The following is a 20,900-nucleotide window of genomic DNA, read 5'->3' as shown; positions in this document are numbered from 1 at the left end:
CATGATGCAGCTGACTGGGGTTTGCCCAGATGAGCCAAGATGGCCGACTTTGAGGAGCAGCTTACCGAAGATGAGAAGGTAAGGAATTGTTAAGGTGAATGAAATGAAAGTTTTGAGGGCTATTTGTGTTTTCATTTAGGTGGAATTGGTAAAATACATGTATATGTGTAATTCTTTGGTATGAAATGCGTAATTATTTCTGTCAGTGTTTGTGGGTGAGCATGCAAGCTGTAAGTGACATTCGCAATTGATTGAGCTGACGTTAGCTATGCATGCTAACTACTGTCTGGAAATAAACACAACGAAAGATTATGACATTGCATCGATACGGCTGTCAATTCTCTTGTTTTTTTGTGTTAATTGTCGTTGAAATAATGGTCATACTGCGACATTGCGTTTGTATCGATTGCCAATACACTTCCTAGGGTACGTTCAATCTGGTTAGTTTACAAATGGCAAGTAAGTTTACCAACATTGTGTACCTGGCAATATTGCTGTGCTTATGAGAATAGATTAGTGGTTTATCTATTTAGAGTAATCCTTTGTTCAGGGAAGCGACTCCGTTTCTCTGTTGTGTTGTGATGGATTCTGTGGCTTTTGCTTCGATGTTTTAAGATTATGCGATAGATCCTCAAGTTGAGTTCTTGTGCTGCTGAATTTTAGCAGATTTAATGACGCGAGCCGAAATGCCTGTAAAAGCTTTAGTTTGTTTGTTTGTTTGTTTGTTTAGAATGATATGTATTCGTGTAAAGGCATGCCTTCGGCCTTTGTTTGCTTTGGGACAGCGCCCCTCATCAGTTTAAACCCGTTGTTGTTCCTGGGCTGTCAAGACCATCCCTGCATTCTGCATGCCCGTACTTGTGACTGTCTGTTCTCTAGCTCTTTAATCCTTTGGTCACGTCGTTACCTGTGTAGGCCTGCCGCCGGTGGGGTAGGTATTTGAGATATCTGCTCCAAGAAAGGAAGTAGAGAACGACTGCACTTAGCCTAGTTGGGTCACAGATGAAGAAAAACACCGCCGCGTCGCTTGCATAATCTCGAAGGCATCTGTGACTTCAGGGCTTTAAATTGTTCTGGCAGACCGGTATGTTGCATGCCTGGGCAACGTGATTATTTATGCGCGGCATGTGGCAGTGCTTGTCCGCTATTACCCTGTGGACTTGTTTTGGCTCCCATTACAATTTCGCACGGGCGTGAGCTCACGTTTTAGAACTAATGACTTTTCGAACACCAGAATACCACCAGTTAGCCCATGTCACTGGCATGATTGTGCTTTGGTAGGTAGGTAGGTATCCAAATCTATTATTTACATGCTACCCTTTTTCAACCCCTTTGTAATTCCTCAACTAAAGTGCTCTCCAGCCTCCGGTGTATTTTCCCACCGGTGTCCTGTTCTAGGTCATAGAGGGTACTCTTTTAAAAAAGCAAGATGAAACTGGCATGGTCTCTGAAATATCAGTGGGTCAGTCGGTCTACTGTAAATCTGTTAAGATGTGTGCTCTGCTGTAAGTTTGCAGAATGAGCAGAAAATGGCCAAGTTTCACCCATTCAGGCAATGGTCTTTGACGAGAACTAGAACAAGCCCGCCCTGTGACATCGGTGTCTTCACAGGACTAACCTCAACTGAGTCAAGAACACCACGTTACAGTTCCTTTTCCATTCAACTCAAGCAGCAGACATGCAATGTTTCCTCTTTCAATGCAGAAGTACCCCCCCACACACACACACACACACCCTACACTAGTACACACACACACACACACACACACACACACACACACACACACACACACACACACACACACACACACACACACACACACACACACACACACACACACACTCTGCAGTGCACCACATTGCTTCCTGTCCCTGCTTGGTGCCATCTTTGTCATCACTCAATCAGGGGAAGGGGGGTTCCAATTATCACTCCAAATGTATTACAGTCTAGCAATGCTGTGTGACCAATGCTGGCCTGTTTACCTGCTGTCCAGCGGATTGTTAGCACTGACCCTGACATTTCGGCAAGGAATTTAGCTTTTTGATGGTGTGTCTCTGGCTTTGGTTTCTGCATTGCGGGCTGTGTACCATACCTGCCTTAGTGACACACACACACACACACACACACACACACACACACACACACACACACACACACACACACGATTGATTCAGGCATTGCAGCAACACTAAGTAGATGTATATTTTTTGTTGTTGTTCTACTAAATAAATGAATGTTTTAGCCCGTAGGCAATTTTCTGAAGTGTTATAGGCTATGCTTTGCGGGCAGTCCTGTACTTTTGACTGGAGTCGCAGTGTAGTTGTGTGTGTGCCAAGCAAGGCTGTGCTTGCTCATGCTTAGACAGGCAGGCACACAACTAAGAAAAGCCCAGGGCTGGGTGGCGTCTCCCTTGCTCCGCTCCGCTCTGCTCCCCTGCTCTGCTCTGTTGTGATCTCTCTCTCTCTCTCTCTCTCTCTCTCTCTCTCTCTCTCTCTCTCTCTCTCTCTCTCTCTCTCTCTCTCTCTCTCTCTCTCTCTCTCTCTCTCTCTCTCTCTCCCCGCGTTTTGCTTGCCTTCTATGGACTAGCCTCTCTGCCTCCCGTCAGCACTGCTGAAAAGAACACTGCTCAGTTTCCGTTTGTGTGCGCACACACACACACACACACACACACACACACACACACACACACACACACACACACACACACACACACACACACACACACACACACACACACACACACATGCTCTCTTTCTGTTTCCCCTCACTTTCTATGTAGTCTGTTTGCCTCTTGTTATGATCTTGCCCACTGCTGCTTTTCTCTTGCTCTCTCTCATTTGCACGTGTCCTGTTGACATCTGCATTATTCACCATCAGGGCTGTTTTCGTTTCCCATTCGTTTCGTTTCCCAAGAGGATAGGACCTGTGCAGGGATTCTGTGGTTCAGTAACTTCAGTTTTTTGGGGCTCAGACATCATGAGATGCAACCACAGCTAATGCCCATTTAAATGAATTAGTAATTGGTAATTAACGTACTGCAATGAATATGCTTCTTAGATAATCCACTAAAAACAAAACAAAAAACATGATCCATTAAATTGTGGCATTAGCTGTGGGTGCACCACCTTGACGTGTGCTACTACTAAAATGTCATTGACCCGTATCCTTCTTACTATCTTGGGGGTATTCCAAGAACCTGGCTCAGTAGTAAACCAGGTAAAAGTGGTCCTTGAGGTAATGATAAATCATCTGGAAGAGCCTGGAGTCCTTATTTTATTAACTAAATGGCGCATGTGGGCTAAGCAAATGTATTGGCAGAATTACCACCTCCTGTAGGTTAACCTAGCCAGGATTATCATGCCACATTCTCTTTGAATTCCGCTCACAGCTGACAACTTTTCATGACTCAGGCCACCCGTTTTATTTTGTCACTGACGCAAAAGAGAGAGTTCTCAACACAAACATGTGCAAAGTATGACCATTCAGTCTCAAGGGTCCCCCTAGAGTCTCAGCTGGCGTTTGGGTGGTCAGTTTTGTTTATGTGTTTGTGAGTGCTTGCGTTGTTGTTGTTGCAAAGTGTAACCACTTGAGATTGGGGACGTTGATAGAAGAGAACGCTGTGTGCTCTCTTCAGTATTTTAATGCTGGAACAGCAGCTCCTGTCCCCACAATACATCTTCATAGCATATGGATATGGGCTGTCTTGAGGCACTGAATTTGACTAGAGCAGCAGTCACACATGGGGCGGTGTTCCAGTCAGGTCAAGAGTCAATGCAACTACTTTCTGAGTTCCCGCAAATACGGGAACTCCTCCCACTTTGTTGGGAAGCAAACAATCAGATGATCGATGATAATCAGGCTACAAATAAATAGCCTGCAGCCAGGGGTCATTCAGGTAAGCGAAAATGATGCTCTTAGCTGAATCACCAACTAATCTCCAGGTTAACATAACCTGGTTTGCTACTGAATCTTCACCCTGATTTGTCTGAATCTGCTGGCCTGGTGTTCACCATTCAGGAACAACTTCTGTAATTTCCCTTGTTGAAAGGATTTCACTGTTAGGCTTACAACAACTCTGATCCTTTGGGCAAGGGCGTGTGTAGCTTGGGCAAAGCCTGACGTCAGCTAAACCAACCACACGGAATGATGCCATCCACATGGAAAACTTTCATGTGCATTTTCCTCCTAATGAAGTAGGCCGAGGCCTTGTTTATTTATGCAGCTAGTTTCTAAACATCTGCCATCAGAATAAGGCATTTGGGCTTATTTTTTGTATTCATCAGTCATCATGTCAACAAATCGTTGTAATGGAGTCCAGATGTGTGTGGGGGTGTAAAACAGCTCTGACATTCTGGAGGCTCTCAATTGTCCTCCCTTGTGTAATTTGTGGCTTGTACTGCAATGTATGATTGGACCTAGACTCATGGATAGCGTGTGTATGGAGTGTACTATCTATGCTCTTTCTTATTCACTCTGAATAAATATAAACAGCAGTATGAGTAGCACCACCAATCTGAACTGGGAAGTTGTGCCTCATCATCAGAGGTGACCAATTTTCCAGACTCGCAGACAGTACAGAACTGGGCAGAATAGACTATCAGTGTCACTGAATGTCCTGGAAAATACAAAAGATAGGCACTGTAACAGCAGGTTAGGAGGCAGTGTATACACAGGCAGTGTATATTTTAGCAGTAAGTCTTTGCTATCTCTGCCAAACCAATGATGGACACCCATGGTCAAGAGTAGCTTGGTCAAGTGCTCCCTTGTCCCTCGCCGGTTCGATGATTTGCCGGTTGTCTGGTAACAAAACTAAAGATCACCCGGCCCAGATGTAACATGGAAGGAAAATGTGTTGGACTGGAGCTTATGCATGACTAGGCCAGACTACCACAGTACAGTCACTGATGAAGAACTGATGGAGAATACCACACACATTTAACGATGGTCTCTTACACCTCCTGTCTTTTTTCTTCACTCTTTCTGTTACAGGTGCGTATTGCTGCCAATTTCATCATCCACGCTCCTCCTGGAGAGTTCAACGAAGTCTTCAACGGTGAGGAGAAACATTGCTGGCTCTGCACCACAACCAAGACCTGCCATGTAGAAAAGCCAGACGAAAAATACAAAAATAAACTTTTATAACCACTTTCTGCACTTTGGACAAAATCCATCTGAAACATGTTTTCTGAAGACAATATAAGATAGTTCTGTTGGTGGAGACTTGACAATCAGTCGGTCTGCCTTTTTATTTTGCTTGTTATTATTTAGATAAATATAGACATATATATTTTCTTCAGCACGTTAGTATGAATCATCCTTAAAATTGGTTGAACACTACAAGCAGTCTGTTGCTGAATCTCCACTATCTCCTCCACTTGAGTAACCGTAAGTTGACTGTAAGGCTGTCTAGACATGACACAGCTTCACAGCTGGCCGTGGAGTGGATCCTAGCTAACTGTGGCTCAGATGCGGACCGGCTCTGCTCCAGAGCAGGGGGTCTCTGTGTCAGCTGTCTCCAGTGGCCCAGTGGCTAACTGTCTGCTCCTGCTTTCCAGATGTGCGGCTACTGCTCAACAATGATGGAATTCTCAGGGAGGGTGCGGCGCAGTAAGTCTTGTCTAACACGCTTTCTCTCTCTCTCTCCCTCTCTCTTTTTCTTTTGCTCTCGCTCTCTCTCGCTCTCTCTCGCTCTCTCTCTCTCTCTTGCTCTCTGTCTCTCGCTCTCTGTCTCTCTGTCTCTCTGTCTCTCTCTCTCTCTCTCTCTCTCTCTCTCTCTCTCTCTCTCTCTCTCTCTCTCTCTCTCTCTTATCTTTTTTCTTTCTCAGTTTCTCTGTCTCGCCCTCTCCTCCTTTCTTTCACTTTCTCTCTTCATAGTCCTGTTTTTATATCCCTCCAGCCCTCTCCATGTTTCACTTCATATGTCTCACTCCCTCCTCCTACTCAATGTCAAAAGTATTTTTGTTTCCTGTCTTACTTGTGTACACTTTGTACCAGAGATGGGATCAAGTCACTAATTTGCAAATCGCAAGTAAGTCTCAAGTCCTTCCAATCAAGTCCGAGTCAAGTCACAAGTTACTACACATTTGACCAAGTCAAGTCCAAGTCGTGCCAAAGTCAAGTCCAAGTCCAAGTCTTATTTTTTCCAAGTCCTTAACAAGTCACATTGTATTCTATGTGCAATATTGACATATTACTTTTGTTAATAAATGTATTACCTCTCCACACTGCTTTGCATGACCCCCTTCGCCAGTCATGTCCCTTACGAAAATCGACCATGGTATACCATGATTTCAGTTTTTTGAGCATTGTTTCGGCATTGGTTTTTAGTTTGACTAGGTTTAACTATAAATTGAACCATGGTTTTACTCTAAAAACTAACCATGGTTTTACCACGGTTTATAATTATTCATTAAATTACACTTAACTGTTCTTTTATCCAACGCACATATTGGTGACAGCCCTTGGAGCAATGTGGGGTTAGGTGCCTTGCTCAAGGGCACTTCAGTCATAGATGGAGGTGTCGGGAGAGGTACGGGTGGGATTCAAACCTGCAACTTTGTGATCTTCAGTACAAGTCCCTAACCATTACACCACGGCTGCAAACCAGCTTTCATGTTTTTTGGGTGACCATGCAACCCACAATTGACCATGTTTTTTTAGCATGGTTTGTGACTATGGTTAAAAGTAAATCTTTTAGTTGTTCTTTCTTTCATGCGTTTTTTTCACACAAATGCAAAAAAAATAAAAAAAATAATTGACGTGGAACGCTATTGCAAGTCATTGCAAGCTAAAACTGTCAAGTCAAGTCAAGTCTCGAGTCAATAGTGTAAATGTCGGGTCAAGTCACAAGTCATTCCTAATATTGGGAAGTCAAGTCTCAAGTCGAATCATTTGTGACTCAAGTCACAAGTTAGTCCAAGTCACAAGTCCACATCTCTGCTTTGTACATACTTGTTTGTCTAATATCTCTCTGGGTAGAGAAAGTTCATACCCCCCCCAACCATCTGCATTTGGTTTTGTTTGTCCCAGTGGCCCACCCGTCCTCTTCTCCCCCTGATATCCTTCAGGCTCTTCGCTTTATTGCTTTTGTTTGTTTGTATGTTTGTTTGCTTGTTTGTTTATTTGCATATTTAGATACTGCTTGTTTACTACATTCAGCTCCCGTGGCTTGTCTTTGCGTTGAGCTGTGGTGAACTCTAATAGTTGAGTCTTGGACTATGTTTACATTAAACCCAATCACTGTATCAGTGAATTGAAAATGATTTGGGTATAATCTATGCAAACAGGGACTTTGCTCGTATGGCTCCCTTGATGGGGTAGCTGGTTGGAAATGGTCATAGCCACAGTACCATCACGCTACTGCCCCCAGGACCCATGACTCCCCTGACCCCCGTCCATCAACAGCTCACAGGGTCATTCGAATCGGGGGGGCCCTAGGTGAAGAGGAACTTGGGGCACTTTTCCCCTCTTCAAACTATTGGGGAGGGCCCCCCTCAAGAGGGTTGAATAGCACAATTATTGCACTTTTTGGTCATTGAGTTTAGGTAAGTTTTGCCACACTCACAAGGTTTGTTATTGCTGTCATTTAAATACAATTACATAACCAGTCATCACCACAGGGTCCCCTTTCAGCTGGGACCCCAGGCAGTGGCCTAGTTTGCTTGCCTGGCTGTAACAGGCCTGAGCGCCAGTGTTAATTTCGTCAGCTTTTTTTGATTTAGTCTTAGTCTTAGTCACAATGACGAAAATCAATTTTAGTCTTAGTCATATTTTAGTCATTGCCTTCCCAATTTAGTCTTAGTCTTAGTCAAAATGACGAAAATCAATTTTAGTCATAGTCAAATTTTAGTCATTTTAGTCATTTTAGTCAACATTTCAATTTTTAGTCATTTTTGTCAATATTGTGTAAAATAAATAACCTACGATGGCTATTGTTATTTCACAAAGTATTACTAATATTGCCTATTGAAGCAAATATTCACCTTGTTACTTGGTCATTTTCCACCTAAACCCAAATCAGTAATTTCAACATCATAGAGCAAAAGAGCATCACACACACACACACACACACACATCCAGGTGCAGGCTGCGCTCTCTCTCTCTCTCTCTCTCTCTCTCTCTCTCTCTCTCTCTCTCTCTCTCGTGCATTAGAAGCTGCTGCATATTATATTTCATTTTGAGTTTGATCACGGAGGAAGCTACATGCTCTTCTTCACCTGACCGCGGGACTTAAAGCCTGCAGATTGCCGGCAGTGGGAAGACCAGACATCCCAAGTCTGCATGAAGTTCAAGAAGTCTCCCTGATAGTGGCTTCCCGATGACCACGAGTCAGATAAAATACTGCTGATGTTAGACTATGCAAGTTAGCGTTTTTTGTTTTCAATTGGCAATGCGAGCAGAGAACGATAATGACTCGTGCGGCATGTGTGGAATAGGCTTAAATAGATGCGCGAGCCCACTTCGTATGCCCTGCAAAAGTCCCAGGAAAAATAGTTAGGCAGCGGTATGCAGACTGGACGATAGAAAGGACACGCACATAAAAATATTTAAACACAAATGCTGTTTTGTTTGTCGGGGGTGTCGAGGCTCGATAAGCATGACCTGGAAAGAGTTTTTGGAACTTAGGAAGACGCTGAAGACGCACGGAAATGCTGTCGACTTCCTTGGGTCTTTTAGCGTTGCTCTCGACGAGAACAAGTTTCAAATCTCAACAGTTTAAAACTCCTTAGTTATCGCCCATCCATTGATTCTGTTCAAAACTAGACTACAGTAGCCGTGTCTCTGTTACTTTAGACAGGCCAACTTTCCCCCTGCTGGCGCGCGCTCCCGCGGTGACTGATTTAAATAAATTCACAAATCCGACCTTCATGATTTGCTTGCTGCCTACTCATATGGTTAAACATCAAATATAGCAAACATTACAAAAAAAAAAAAAAAGAACAGACAACGAACGCCGGGCTAAGACAGCCTAAGTGAAAAGGAGAATAGTGGAAGCTCGAGGAGGTTTAGAATGACAGTATCAGAGGAGGATTGGCGCGACTGTCATTACCTACTGCAGAAACACATGTCTTCGTCATGGATAAGAGGGTTGTTGAACATGTTTCAAAATGAACACTTCTCTCAACGTCGGCTATTTTTTCTCTTTCTCTGGGAATGTTTTAGGACCTAAACTAAACTTAAATGGACTCACTGAACTACTAGGCTACAGAACTACTGACTGAGCCGCGCCATGCATTGGCTGCCAGCAGATACAAGCGAGGCAACACAGCGTGAGCGCGCAATCACCTATGAAGTTCAAGACACTTAGGCCTATATTACAATTACAAATTACAAATTAATTATAAATAATTATAGATTTTTAATGTCCATTCGTCCATGGCTTGTAAATTTCGTCTCGTCTTAGTCTCCTTGACGAAAATATTTTTTTATTTTCGTCATATTTTGATTTGCTTGAGGCAATTTTTAGTGCGTCATCGTCTCGTCATCGTCAAGGGAAAAAGGGGCGTTGACGAAATATTTTCGTCATCGTCGTGGTTGACGAAATTAACACTGCTGAGCGCTCCCCATCCCCCCTCACCCTCATCGGGTAGCACAACTTAACACTTCTGCACCCGTCCTCTACTGGTCTACATGCCTGCTGTGAGAATGTTGCCAGAGAGCAGAGTTTCCATGCAATTGTGTATTGTTTTTTTATGTACACATGCTAACATTGCTTTTCAACTGGAATGAAAGCAATACAAAGCTTTGTTTTCATCGTCAGACAGGTTTTACGTTCTGCTTACTTGGCATCGTACAGTACTGTACCTTCCCGCCTTTTCCAAGTAGATGAACCACTGAAATGAATTTGGAAACATTAAGTTGAATTTGGAAACTTGCTGCAAGATTTCCCGCATCTAGTTCCCTTTTCAGTGTTGAGTATGTCTCTAGTGCCTTCTGTGTCATGTGCCCTGCCCTCTTCCTGTTGAACTGTTACTTGGCCAAGCACATCTACAAGAGAGAGCGTGTGTCTTTGTGCCCCGCTCAGTTGCCTTATTTAACAGGGGTGGGGAACCTATGTCTCTAGGGCCGTTTGTGGCCCTTGAGGCTGTTTTTAATCTGGCCCCAGACATAATATGAATGTTATGCAGCTTCATATGAAACATACATGACATATTTTGTACAGGAATCTAGAAATTTCTTTTGCAATTCAGTTAAGTTATATTCAGGGGACCTAGCGAAGGTGGCGTCTGTTTTAAAGGTGTCTGCCTTCAATAAAGGCCTTAAGTGCAGGGGGAGATTCTGGTTTGTGTTCATAGTACGGCCGTTGGAGGTCTTTAATGGCCCTTGGAGAAATTTGAAGTGGCCCTTCGAATGAAAAAGGTTCCCCACCCCTGCCTTAAGGGCCGTACACACACGTCGCTGCTATTTACTCGCTACTTGCTCACTCGCCTACTTGCCACTCGCTCTGGGTGATTTTGTTTACTGGTTGTCATGGTTCCCGCTGTCCGCGCCAATAACATCCGTACGAAACAAAATGTAGGCCTACGCTGTTTAACGTTGATCGTGTGCTGTGCACAACCATGCATATGAGCCTTTGATGGTGTACACTGTATTGGATGTATTTTCCTCAACACTTCAAAGTGTGATGGCGTGCAGAAGTTGGGTGGTCAGAACCAAAGAAACTCAAGAGAAAGAACAATCTCTTGGCGGGGAATGCATTGGCCACGGTGTAGTACGGGGGCGTTGCCTGAGGACACGAGTGGATGGAAAATTAACTCCCTTGCGCATGGTCATTGGTCAGTGGGTGCGATGGATACCATTTTCGTACTCCCTTGCACATGGTCAGTGGGGGCGACACCATGATGGATAATTTGTGGCCAAGTAACGGCAGCTGTTGGTCAGCAGTAATTGCTGGGGGTAATTAAGGACAGCTGACAGACATTCACGCTGTCCTATGACCTGTTCCACAGTGAATGACATTTCCGTACTCCCCTCGCCATCATTTCGTACTACGCTGTTATGACGTGAGTAAGCCCTCTTGTCTCAAGCCTCTTTGGTCAGAACACCACAGGGGCAACGTCACCTGTCAATAATCTGTATCCTGCATTCCAATTGGTTACTCGCTTAACTCGCGTCGCTCGAAGATAAAATAAGTTTATCTCGGAACCCGCCCACATCGCATCGCTTGTACTCTCCTCGCTAACTCGCCAGCGAGACTCGCTGGAACACGTAGACATTCTATTGACTTCATCCGCTGAGCGAGTAACTAGCAGCGACGTGTGTGTACGGCCCTTTATTGTCTCCTGCGTTCACAAGTTGGTGTGTTTTGAACTGCTGCCACATCATATTGTTCCGGCCAAGCTCAGAGTAGCCCTTCTCTTCTCCTCACGACTCCTCGTTGTGAGCCCCGTGAAGTGTTTGGACTGTATTAGCTGCTGGTGCTCCTGCTGCTGCTGCTGCTGCTGCTGCTGCTGCTTGGGATGGGCAGACTGGGCAGGGTCTGTTTTCATTCAGTCGTTCACTGTTGTCTTTGTGTTGGACTTGTGTTTGCAGTGCCTTTGCCCAATACAACATGGATCAGTTCACCCCGGTCAAACTAGAGGGCTACGATGACCAGGTAAGGCAGGCTCTCCCGAAGGAAAAGCAAATACCGTACAAGTGATCCTCAAGCACATTAACACACGTGCACACAAACACACACGCACACACATACATACAGTCTGTAACCATCTTTGAATACATAAATATAATTTCATACATAAAGAAAATGAACAGTATTCTATGTAATTTCATGTGCAATAGTGGTCTTTACTTGCCTTTCGTATTTCATACAAGCATTAGTGCAGTTCAAGGTGCATGGCAGTTTAGACTACCATGGTGGTACAACATAACCATTCACCTAAACAGTTGTACATCTCTATAATTTCAAAACCTTGTTTGATGGAAGTTTCATGAGTCATGGCCATAATGTCTCCATGTCCCCTCTTCCTCCCCCCCATCTTCCTGATCTTCCTCATCCCTCCTCTTTCCCTTCCTTGTCCTCCTCTTCCTCGTCCTCCTCTTCCTCCTCGCCATCTTCCTCATCCTCCTCATCCTCCTCCCCATCTTCCTCACCCTCCCTCGTCCTCCTCTCTCTTCCTCCTCCCCATCTTCCTCATCCTCCTTCTCTTCCTCCCCCCCATCTTCCTGATCTTCCTCATCCTCCTCTTTCTCTTCCTCGTCCTCCTCTTCCTCCCCCCCATCTTCCTCCTCCTCCTCTTCCTCCTCCCCATCTCCCTCATCCTCCTCGTCCTCATCCTCCCTCTTCCTCATCCTCCCTCTTCCTCCTCCCCATCTTCCTCATCCTCCTTCTATTCCTCCTCCCCTTCTTCCTCATCTTCCTCATCCTCCTCGTCCTCTCCCTCCGAAGGTGCTGATTACAGAGCATGGGGACCTGGGCCACGGGCGCTTCTTCGACCCGCGGAACCGGCTGTCGTTTAAGTTCGACCACCTTAGGAAGGAGGCGAGCGAGCCGCAGCCCCACGACGGGGAGAGCGGCCTGCGTGCCTGGAGAGACGCCTGCGATGAGGCCCTCAACGCCTACGTCAAGGAGCACTACCCCAGCGGAGTCTGCACAGTAAGGCTGCATGGACACACACACACACACACACACACACACACACACACACACACACACACACACACACACACACACACACACACCTCAACGTCTGTGTCAAGGAGCACTACCCCAGCGGAGTCTGCACAGTAAGGCTGCATGGACACACACACACACACACACACACACACACACACACACACACACACACACACACACACACACACACACACACACACACCCCTCAAGGCCTGTGTCGAAAAGCACTATCCCAGCATAGTCTGCAGAATAAGGCTACGTGGACACACATACATACATACACACAGACACCTCAAGGTTTGTGTCAAAGAGAACTACTCCACTACTACTAATGTCCATCGTAAGGCCATGTGGATACACCCGCATACACAAGACACATGTGGCATTACGATGGCTGAAGTTGTGCACTCACAGTGCATTTGGTTGTATTGGAGTCAGAGTATTTCTACTGCAGAAACCTGGTTTTGAGGTCAGTTCGGGTGCACTGCTCTCCCATCTTGTACATGCAGTCATTGTGTAGAGACATGTGCACCAGTTGAGGAAATTAACTTGCCCAATGTCAATCTTTACTGCACTTGAATGGTGAATTTGTCTTATTATTGGTCAGTGGCAGGTAAATCCTGAAATCTACCCTCTCCGTTTGTATTTTGCTGTTGCAAATTTCAATTCCTTATGTCTGCACATGGACAGTCATTCCCAAAAAATATTTCTATATTTACACAGATGCACACCACTTAGTAAGTCTAAATGTCAAGAGGGAAACATCTTGTCTTGTTTTGCTATCTTGTGAGACAGTCAGGCCTTTGTGGCGTGTTACCGGAGGTGGATGGCATTACGGTAGTGACACCAGAGAGCTCTGACTGAAACCAAAACTAACTTTTCTCTCTCGTGTCTTGTGGCCGACAAGAAGGCCCTTGGAAATCCAAACAAGAGTTTCATCATCAATATGCAGTGCAACCCTAACTGATTAGATAGTTCTTGGAAATGCCTAGTCTTTTTCTGTGCCATCATGTTGTTGTTGTTTCCTTCATAGGTTTACGGAAAAACCATTGACGGACAACAGACCATAATTGCGTGCATTGAAGGTCATCAATTTCAACCGAAAAACTTCTGGTAATATACTTAGCGCCCTGGCTCAGTGGGGGAGGGATGATCTCAATCTTTTTGTTTGGTTGATTTGTGTTTTAGAACTAAATCTCAGGTGCCAACTGCAGGGTTGTTTTTCCAAGAACCTGGCTCAGTAGTACACCTGGTTCAGTTGACCTTGTCCTTATTTTCTTAACTAAATGACACGCGGGCTATCTATTAACAGGTTTACCACTTCCTGTAGGTAAACTTAGTCAGCTTAATTTAATAATACTCATATCAACCATGTTCTTGGAATACCCCTCTGGTCGCCATTGGCTAAAATTAGGTCAACATGGGGACAATGACCTGCATATCACCTGATTTACTTTAGGGCTGAATGGGGTCATGGTTTTTTGCTATGCCCTACCCCACTTGCTCTACAAGTCATGTGTCGCCCTACATCTCTTCTCGACTGCTCTCCTACATGTAAACACGGACACAAGATGCATGTGGACCCTTTTCTAAATAAAGCTCAGTCACGCATACCATTCCCCCAGTAAATCTGGAACTAGTCAGTGACTGTTGATTTGTTGTGATCGACATGACCTATGGCCACTTTTTTTTCTTCAGGAATGGGCGTTGCCGGTCTGAGTGGAAGTTCAGTGTGTCCCAGTCCTCAGCCCAGGTGGTGGGAGTCCTGAAGATCCAGGTGGGTCTTTAGAGCTGCAGGTCTGAAGTCGATGTTCAGTCAAAATCAGCTACCAGCATGTTAACATGGCCCTAACCCAAGATTCCCGAAGCCTAATCCTACCCTGTTCTGTTCAGTTCAGTTCAGTTCAGAAAACTGAATTCATCCCATCAATGGGCAATTTGGTTGGACAGTCCTCTCGATCAATAAATAACATAGATGGAAAGTAAAATAAATGACTATAAATAAGAACAGACAAGACAGTCATCCAAACATGCTCATTCAACCCAACATCACATCCAGACCTATCGGTGCCAAACAGCAACGAGGAGCACCAGTCGTGTGCTCTACCTACCAGTTATTTATTAACCCTTGTGAGGTGTTCAGGTCTTTTGGACCCCTTTTCAGGTTTTTTTTGCTTGACAAAAATAGTATGAATTATTACTCTTTCAAATTGTGATTCACTGGCCATGGCTCATTTTCTGTGAGGAACATGATTCTGAAGGGGAAAAAAAGATAATTTCGTGGTTAACCCAATGGGTGGGAATACCTCTTTGTTTTTGTTAGGCAGCTTGTACTAGCATCCTGACAGCATATTGTCTGTTTTGTTTTCTTCTGTACATCTCTGAGCTCTGTACATCTCTGAGCTCATTTCAATGAAAAACAGAAAATCAATCAAAAACAAAAATCTTCTTTGGCAAGGTCACCTCACGGAAGCAAAAGTGTTGACTACAGTGCACTCAATGAATGCATTGTGATTTGTTCTTTGAGAGAAAGGCTAGTGCAAATCTCATGCTGACTTCCGTGACTAATTTAATCTGGTGAAAATATTGACTTTAGAAAAATGTTACCTGGAGTCTCCCATGTGAACATTCTACAAGCGATCACTATCTCCAATGCATGTTTTCTGTTCTTCTTTTGCAGGTGCATTATTATGAGGATGGAAATGTGCAGCTGGTCAGCCATAAGGATGTGAAGGAGGCACTGACCGTCACTGTGAGTACCAATAGACTCCCTTCAAGGCCCGTTTCACATTTGTGATTTTGTATAAACATAACTGTATTTCAACTTCATTTTGTACACATTACTGTATGTCAACCTGATTTTGCACCAAATTTGTTGTGACTTCAAATTTCAGAAGCATCTTAATTTTATATTTCTTTGTAGACTTTGGAACAATCTACTGTAAAAACAAAAAAAGCATGAATGAAACCCCTGCAAGTTAATTTCCATGCCTTTTATTAATCCATTAGAGACATAATATTGCCAATAGCCAATATTTGCACAAACCATTTCCCATGTAGTTGGTTTCAAAGCAGGTAGGGAATATGACCAAGGCACACATACAGTACAGTGTGCCCTATGTGTACTCTGTGCAATGCTTATCAGTGGACAGGCAGCTGCACAACTCCCGCGGACATTGAACAGAGTTCGAGCATGCTTGTCTTTCTGTCTTTCTTGCTTTCTTTCTTTCTTGCATTTCTTACTTTGTTTTTCTTTCTTTCTCACTTTATCTCACTTTCTATAACCCCCCACCTTGATAGGCAGCCAGTGTCTCAGTTTGTTATTTGTCTCCTGATGTCTTGTTCTCTATCGTTGTCTGTCTGCGTCTCCTCCTCCTCCTCCTCCTCCTCTCCTCATTTCCTCCTGCCTTTCTGTTTTGTTTTTCTGTCTGTGTCCCTGTGCACCTCTGCATCTTTCAATCTATTTCACCGTGTCATCATCAGTCCAGAAGGTGGCAGTTAAATTCTCCTTCTTTCTTCTTCTCCCTTGTTTTGTTTTCTTTTCTTTCTGTTCTTCTCAGTCGCCTCATTTTTGTTTTTCTGCATCATCTTTGATTTGTTGTCTCTCAATCTCGTCCCCTCCCCCACCGTGTTGCGGTTGCTTGACTCGCTTCCTCCGGCCCGGATAGCTAGAGAGGAAGTGAAGTATGCTTTGCAGACGGGCCACCACAGAACAGTACACAACAGCAGCACTCTGTCTGCCTGTACCTGCCATATACAGCCATCGCTCACATCCACATCCTCCGCCAATGCACGCTCCCTGTCCCTAAGGCTCAAGCCGCACTAGATCTGTCTGGTAGACGCCCCTCTTTATCTTGAATGACTTTGTGTGCGCATGTGCACATTTGTACGCGTGTGTGGGTAGCCTTGGCCCTAATGGTTAGGAAGACGGTCCTGTAATCATAAGGTTGCAGGTTCAAATCCCATATCATGGGATGCCATACTATATTACCACATATTGCTCCAGGGACTGTAATCTATACGGTGCAACAAAGTCAGTCCCTCCAGGATTTTGCACTGGGATTTTGTGATTTTTGCGGTCAAAATGTCTGATTTTGTGGCGGCATTTTCTCATTTTTTGCAAAGATTTTGCACCCCTTTCTGGGTTTTTTTGGTAACTGAAAACCACAATCAGTCTAAGCAGGCTAAAGACAAAAGAGAGAGAGATTCAGAAACACACGTCCTATATAGAATAATAAAATATTGACAATAATAAAATATTGTCAAAAACTGCCAGAGCGTCTTATAAGCCAGTGCGTCCAATGTGTAAAAAAAAATCATGGCCGCGACACTCATAAATCTCTGTCGATATTTTAGAACGACTTCGGGGGAAAACGGGACTGCGCGTTATGAAAAAATACTTGTGGGTATAGCCTACCAGTAGGCTGATGAAGAGCGTCGCGGGGTACAGTAGCCAGGTTGTATGCAAGCGTTACAATGTCACCTGTTGGAAGACGCGTCTCTCTCTCTCTCTCTCTCTCTCTCTCTCTCTCTCTCTCTCTCTCTCTCTCTCTCTCTCTCTCTCTCTCTCTCTCTCTCTCTCTCTCTCTCTCTCTCTCGTGCTCGTATTGCAAGCTGTTGCATATTATTTGCTTGATGCAAAGTTGTGATGGCATACACGCTCTCGTTGACATGGTTGTGTGCATGGTTGCATGGATTCGCAAGACTTTATTGCAATAACACAGTGAAAGCGTGGAAGGGCCGTTCACTTCCTATCTCGGTGTCCTTGACTGAAACAAGTTGCAAAACTCCACACTTCCGAATCCTTTGCGATCGGCACTACAGTGATTGTTATCAGAAGGCTTGTGCCTACGCATAGACATAGACCTTTAAATTACAAACATTAGCGAACATTGAAAAAAGATCAGACAACGACCGTCGGGTAGCATGCTCATGAAAGTGACAGGGGAGAGTGGAGAAGTTGCGCAAAAATATAACGTAAGATGTTTGCTACTGTGCGACAGCACCGCCACTATTTCATGACTGCATACACTTCTTCGTCATGGATAAATGGGCAACAATACTTTTTCCAGCCAGGATTGCACTGAAAAGTAGGCTACTGCTGTTAAAAAAAGGTCACGGGTGTGCAGCACCGACGCCTGCGTGTATGTGTGAGGGAGGGGAGGAGAGAGACGCGGAGCAGCTGAGATGAGGCAATTATTTTTCAATGTTTCAGTGACATATTAACAAAAATGCTTCCTATTGGTTTTCGTCTCCGGTGGTATTGTAGTCACATTTTTATTTTTTTGACGAAAATTTGCGGGAAAAATGCGGCTTTACAGGAATTACGTGGCATCGTGAAATTATGCGGAATATCATTGAATTTGCATGAATCCACGCGATCGCTGAATCGCGAAAAACTGGAGGGACTGATACAGTAAATGTGAGTTGCTTTGGATTAAAGCATGTAATGTAATGTAATGTAACGTTTGTGTGTTTGCTTTGACAGAATGAGGTACAGACCGCCAAGGAGTTTGTCAAGATCATAGAGGATGCAGAGAATGAATACCAGGTGTGTATCCTCATTTCTTCTGCTGTGTCAAAGATGGCAAATGTGAACGGACGTGTGCCTATGCATTGTAGTTATTGCATAATGACTTACTGTATACGTCTGTCATTAATGTTAAGTGTAAGGTTAAGCTGGGCATACACAATGCAACTTTTGTCCTGATTTTGCCACAATTTGACAGTTGCTCGACTTATTGGGAATTGGGCCGATTGTTTGCTCAGAGGTCAATCGTGAGTCTCACATCGTGTAGTGTACATGCATAGGGTAATGACATGCTAAATCACCTCATGATCAGCATTCGTATGGCTGCTTGAAAATCAAAGCTGTCAGAAATCTTGGTGGCTCCTCCTGGGTGAATTGCACAGTTGAAGCAGTGCTACGGCCCAATTTGACACTACATTTCTCTCTCTCTCTCTCTCTCTCTCTCTCTCTCTCTATCTCTCTATCTCTATCTCTATCTCTATCTCTATCTCTCTCTCTCTCTCTCTCTCTCTCTCTCTCTCTCTCTCTCTCTCTCTCTCTCTCTCTCTCTCTCACCAGACGGCCATCAGTGAAAACTACCAGACCATGTCGGACACCACCTTCAAGGCCTTACGGCGGCAGCTCCCAGTCACCCGCACCAAGATCGACTGGAACAAGATCCTCAGCTACAAGATTGGCAAGGAGATGCAGAACGCTTAGTGGGGCCCGGCCCCGGCTGACCCTGCTCGTCGCGCGGCCGGTCGAACACCCGCCTGCCCTACCCGGACGCTCACCTGGTTGAGGGGGGGCCCTGCTCGAGTTACCTTGTCAAAGCAGCAAAGCCAAGGCAACGCTGAAAGGGAGGGGAATAGTAGTAGCTAGCTACCCAGCCAAAGCTGACTCTGTCATCCTCCTCCTCCTCCTCCTCCTGCTGCTGCTCTGCTCTGCTCTTGTCCCACATCACAAGGAACAAATGAGTGCTAACGTGTCTCCTATCCTTTTTTAAAAAAAAAGAAAAAATAATTTGTTTGTTTTGGTCTGTTTTATTTTCACGAAAGCCAAGGTTGGTGTTATTGTTTTCACCTCATACGGTCAGCCTTGTGTTGCAAAAAGCTTGTAAGGGGCACTCGCACTCCAACATTGCACACTCCAAGACCTCACTGTCTCCCACACACACACACAGATACACACACACACACACACACACAGATACACACACACACACACACACACGGACACACACACACACAGAGACACACACACACACGGACACACACACACATGGACACACACCTACGCATGCACACACACCTACGCATGCACACACACAGACTTAGCTGGAAAGACCGGTCAGCCTGTGTTCAGCGTTAGTCTCTCTCTGATGTCTTTAAATTGTTTCAATTTTGCTGTCTGAAGATCCCTCTTTGAATGTGCATCAATCCTGATGACATGGGCCTGTTATCATGTTCAACACTGTGCTTTTTAAAAAGAAAAAAAACTTTACCTGAGAAAGGAAATACGGCTGTGTTACTGACGAATCAAAGGTTTATTTCCTGCTGCCACACACACCTTGCCACACAAAGAAAGAAATCATAGGGCTACATTCACAAGATGATATTAAAGGGAGTGTTTCGTCACAGTTTGTCCCTCACATTAGTTCATAAACTATATTGTCAGTTCTTTTCCATTTTAGCAGTATGTTTGTTTTTGCCCATCACCATCGAAAATGTATTTTAATTATTGACACTTTGACACAAATATACCCCCTCCCTTTTCTCCCCTTTACCTCTCCATCCTCGATACTTAGCTTTTATTGCTATTTTTTATATGATGTATGAATGAACAAAACTTATAAATCAAAATTAATAAAGGATTTACAATTAAAAATTGTTCAGTGTGTTTAGTGGTGCTCACTCAAAGTTGCAAGCACAATTACGTGACTTTGACATGTCAAGAATTACATTTGTTGATGTTGGAGCATATTTGGAAAATAATAACTAATCATCTCGGCTGTCCACATTGTTTGGCCTCGTTTTCAGTTTCTCAATATAATATACATAAACCGCTGTTATTTATAGCTTACAGTGACAGCTTGGTCTTAGGGCCCTGATTCCAAATGTGAATTAGAAATACGCATTGCGCCACCTTGTGGCAAGACCCGGCACCACCGACAAAGAACATAAACCTCCAGTATCCCAACATTCCTGTGTTTATAACCAACGGGTGAAAATGGCGGACACCAATAGCAGTAATCCTCAATCACTGGGGTTTACTGAGAAATTAAAATCGTGGCTGTCATGGTCATGGACTTATGTGTGTGCCGTTTGGTTTGCCATGGTTCTAACTATGATATACGTCCTCCGAAGCCCTCTGAAACTGCAGGAAACGGTCACAGCAGGTACATTGTAGGGACATTTGCAGCTAGCCATTAGCTGGCTAGTCGGCTAATTGATACATAAATTGGGCTAATGAAGCGTTAAATGTGCATGACAACTGAGTTCCCTGACACCCAGTCCAATAGATTATTTAAACGGAGACATTTTGTTTGCTGTGCTACTAAGTGTAGATGTCCACTCAACATTGTTCTCGGCATTGTCGCCACTGAACGACGTTGTGTTGTGACTGTCACAGTAGAACTAGCCAGGATCTCTTAATGGGCAGTTTATACTGTGGGGGATGCATGCCACCGTGTGCAATTGTCTGACGCTAAATTTCTTTACAACTTCACAGGTTATAGGATGTTATTTTAATGCCCTGTGTACCTTACACGTACC

General features: G+C 44.4%; 2 protein-coding genes across 2 annotated transcripts in view; both read left to right on the top strand.

Annotated features, from left to right (window-relative positions):
* On the top strand, positions 1–20,013 carry capza1a (capping actin protein of muscle Z-line subunit alpha 1a). The gene is made up of 10 exons (XM_063215698.1): positions 1–78; positions 4,991–5,054; positions 5,557–5,608; positions 11,534–11,597; positions 12,390–12,596; positions 13,651–13,730; positions 14,316–14,394; positions 15,298–15,369; positions 18,106–18,168; positions 18,706–20,013. The coding sequence occupies exons 1-10, from the start codon at positions 40–42 to the stop codon at positions 18,844–18,846; spliced, it is 861 nt and encodes a 286-aa protein (XP_063071768.1). The 5' UTR covers positions 1–39; the 3' UTR covers positions 18,847–20,013.
* Positions 20,014–20,355: 342 nt separating this feature from the next.
* st7l (suppression of tumorigenicity 7 like) overlaps positions 20,356–20,900 on the top strand; it is a 47,764-nt gene continuing 47,219 nt past the window's right edge. The window contains exon 1 of the mRNA XM_063215697.1: positions 20,356–20,524. Coding sequence (XP_063071767.1) covers positions 20,356–20,524 — 169 coding nt within the window. The remainder of the gene's footprint in view (positions 20,525–20,900) is intronic.

This window comes from Engraulis encrasicolus, chromosome 14 (assembly GCF_034702125.1).
Source record: "Engraulis encrasicolus isolate BLACKSEA-1 chromosome 14, IST_EnEncr_1.0, whole genome shotgun sequence".
Classification (NCBI taxonomy): domain Eukaryota; kingdom Metazoa; phylum Chordata; class Actinopteri; order Clupeiformes; family Engraulidae; genus Engraulis; species Engraulis encrasicolus.
Note: the sequence above shows the minus strand (reverse complement) of the source record. Positions and strands in the feature narration are given on the sequence as shown.

Excerpts from the sequence above, each read along its gene's own strand:
- capza1a (XM_063215698.1), top strand. The coding sequence starts at position 40 with ATGGCCGACTTTGAGGAGCAGCTTACCGAAGATGAGAAG. Across the intron at positions 12,597-13,650 it reads ACCCCAGCGGAGTCTGCACA|GTTTACGGAAAAACCATTGA; the intron begins GTAAGGCTGCAT and ends TTTCCTTCATAG. Across the intron at positions 14,395-15,297 it reads TGGGAGTCCTGAAGATCCAG|GTGCATTATTATGAGGATGG; the intron begins GTGGGTCTTTAG and ends CTTCTTTTGCAG.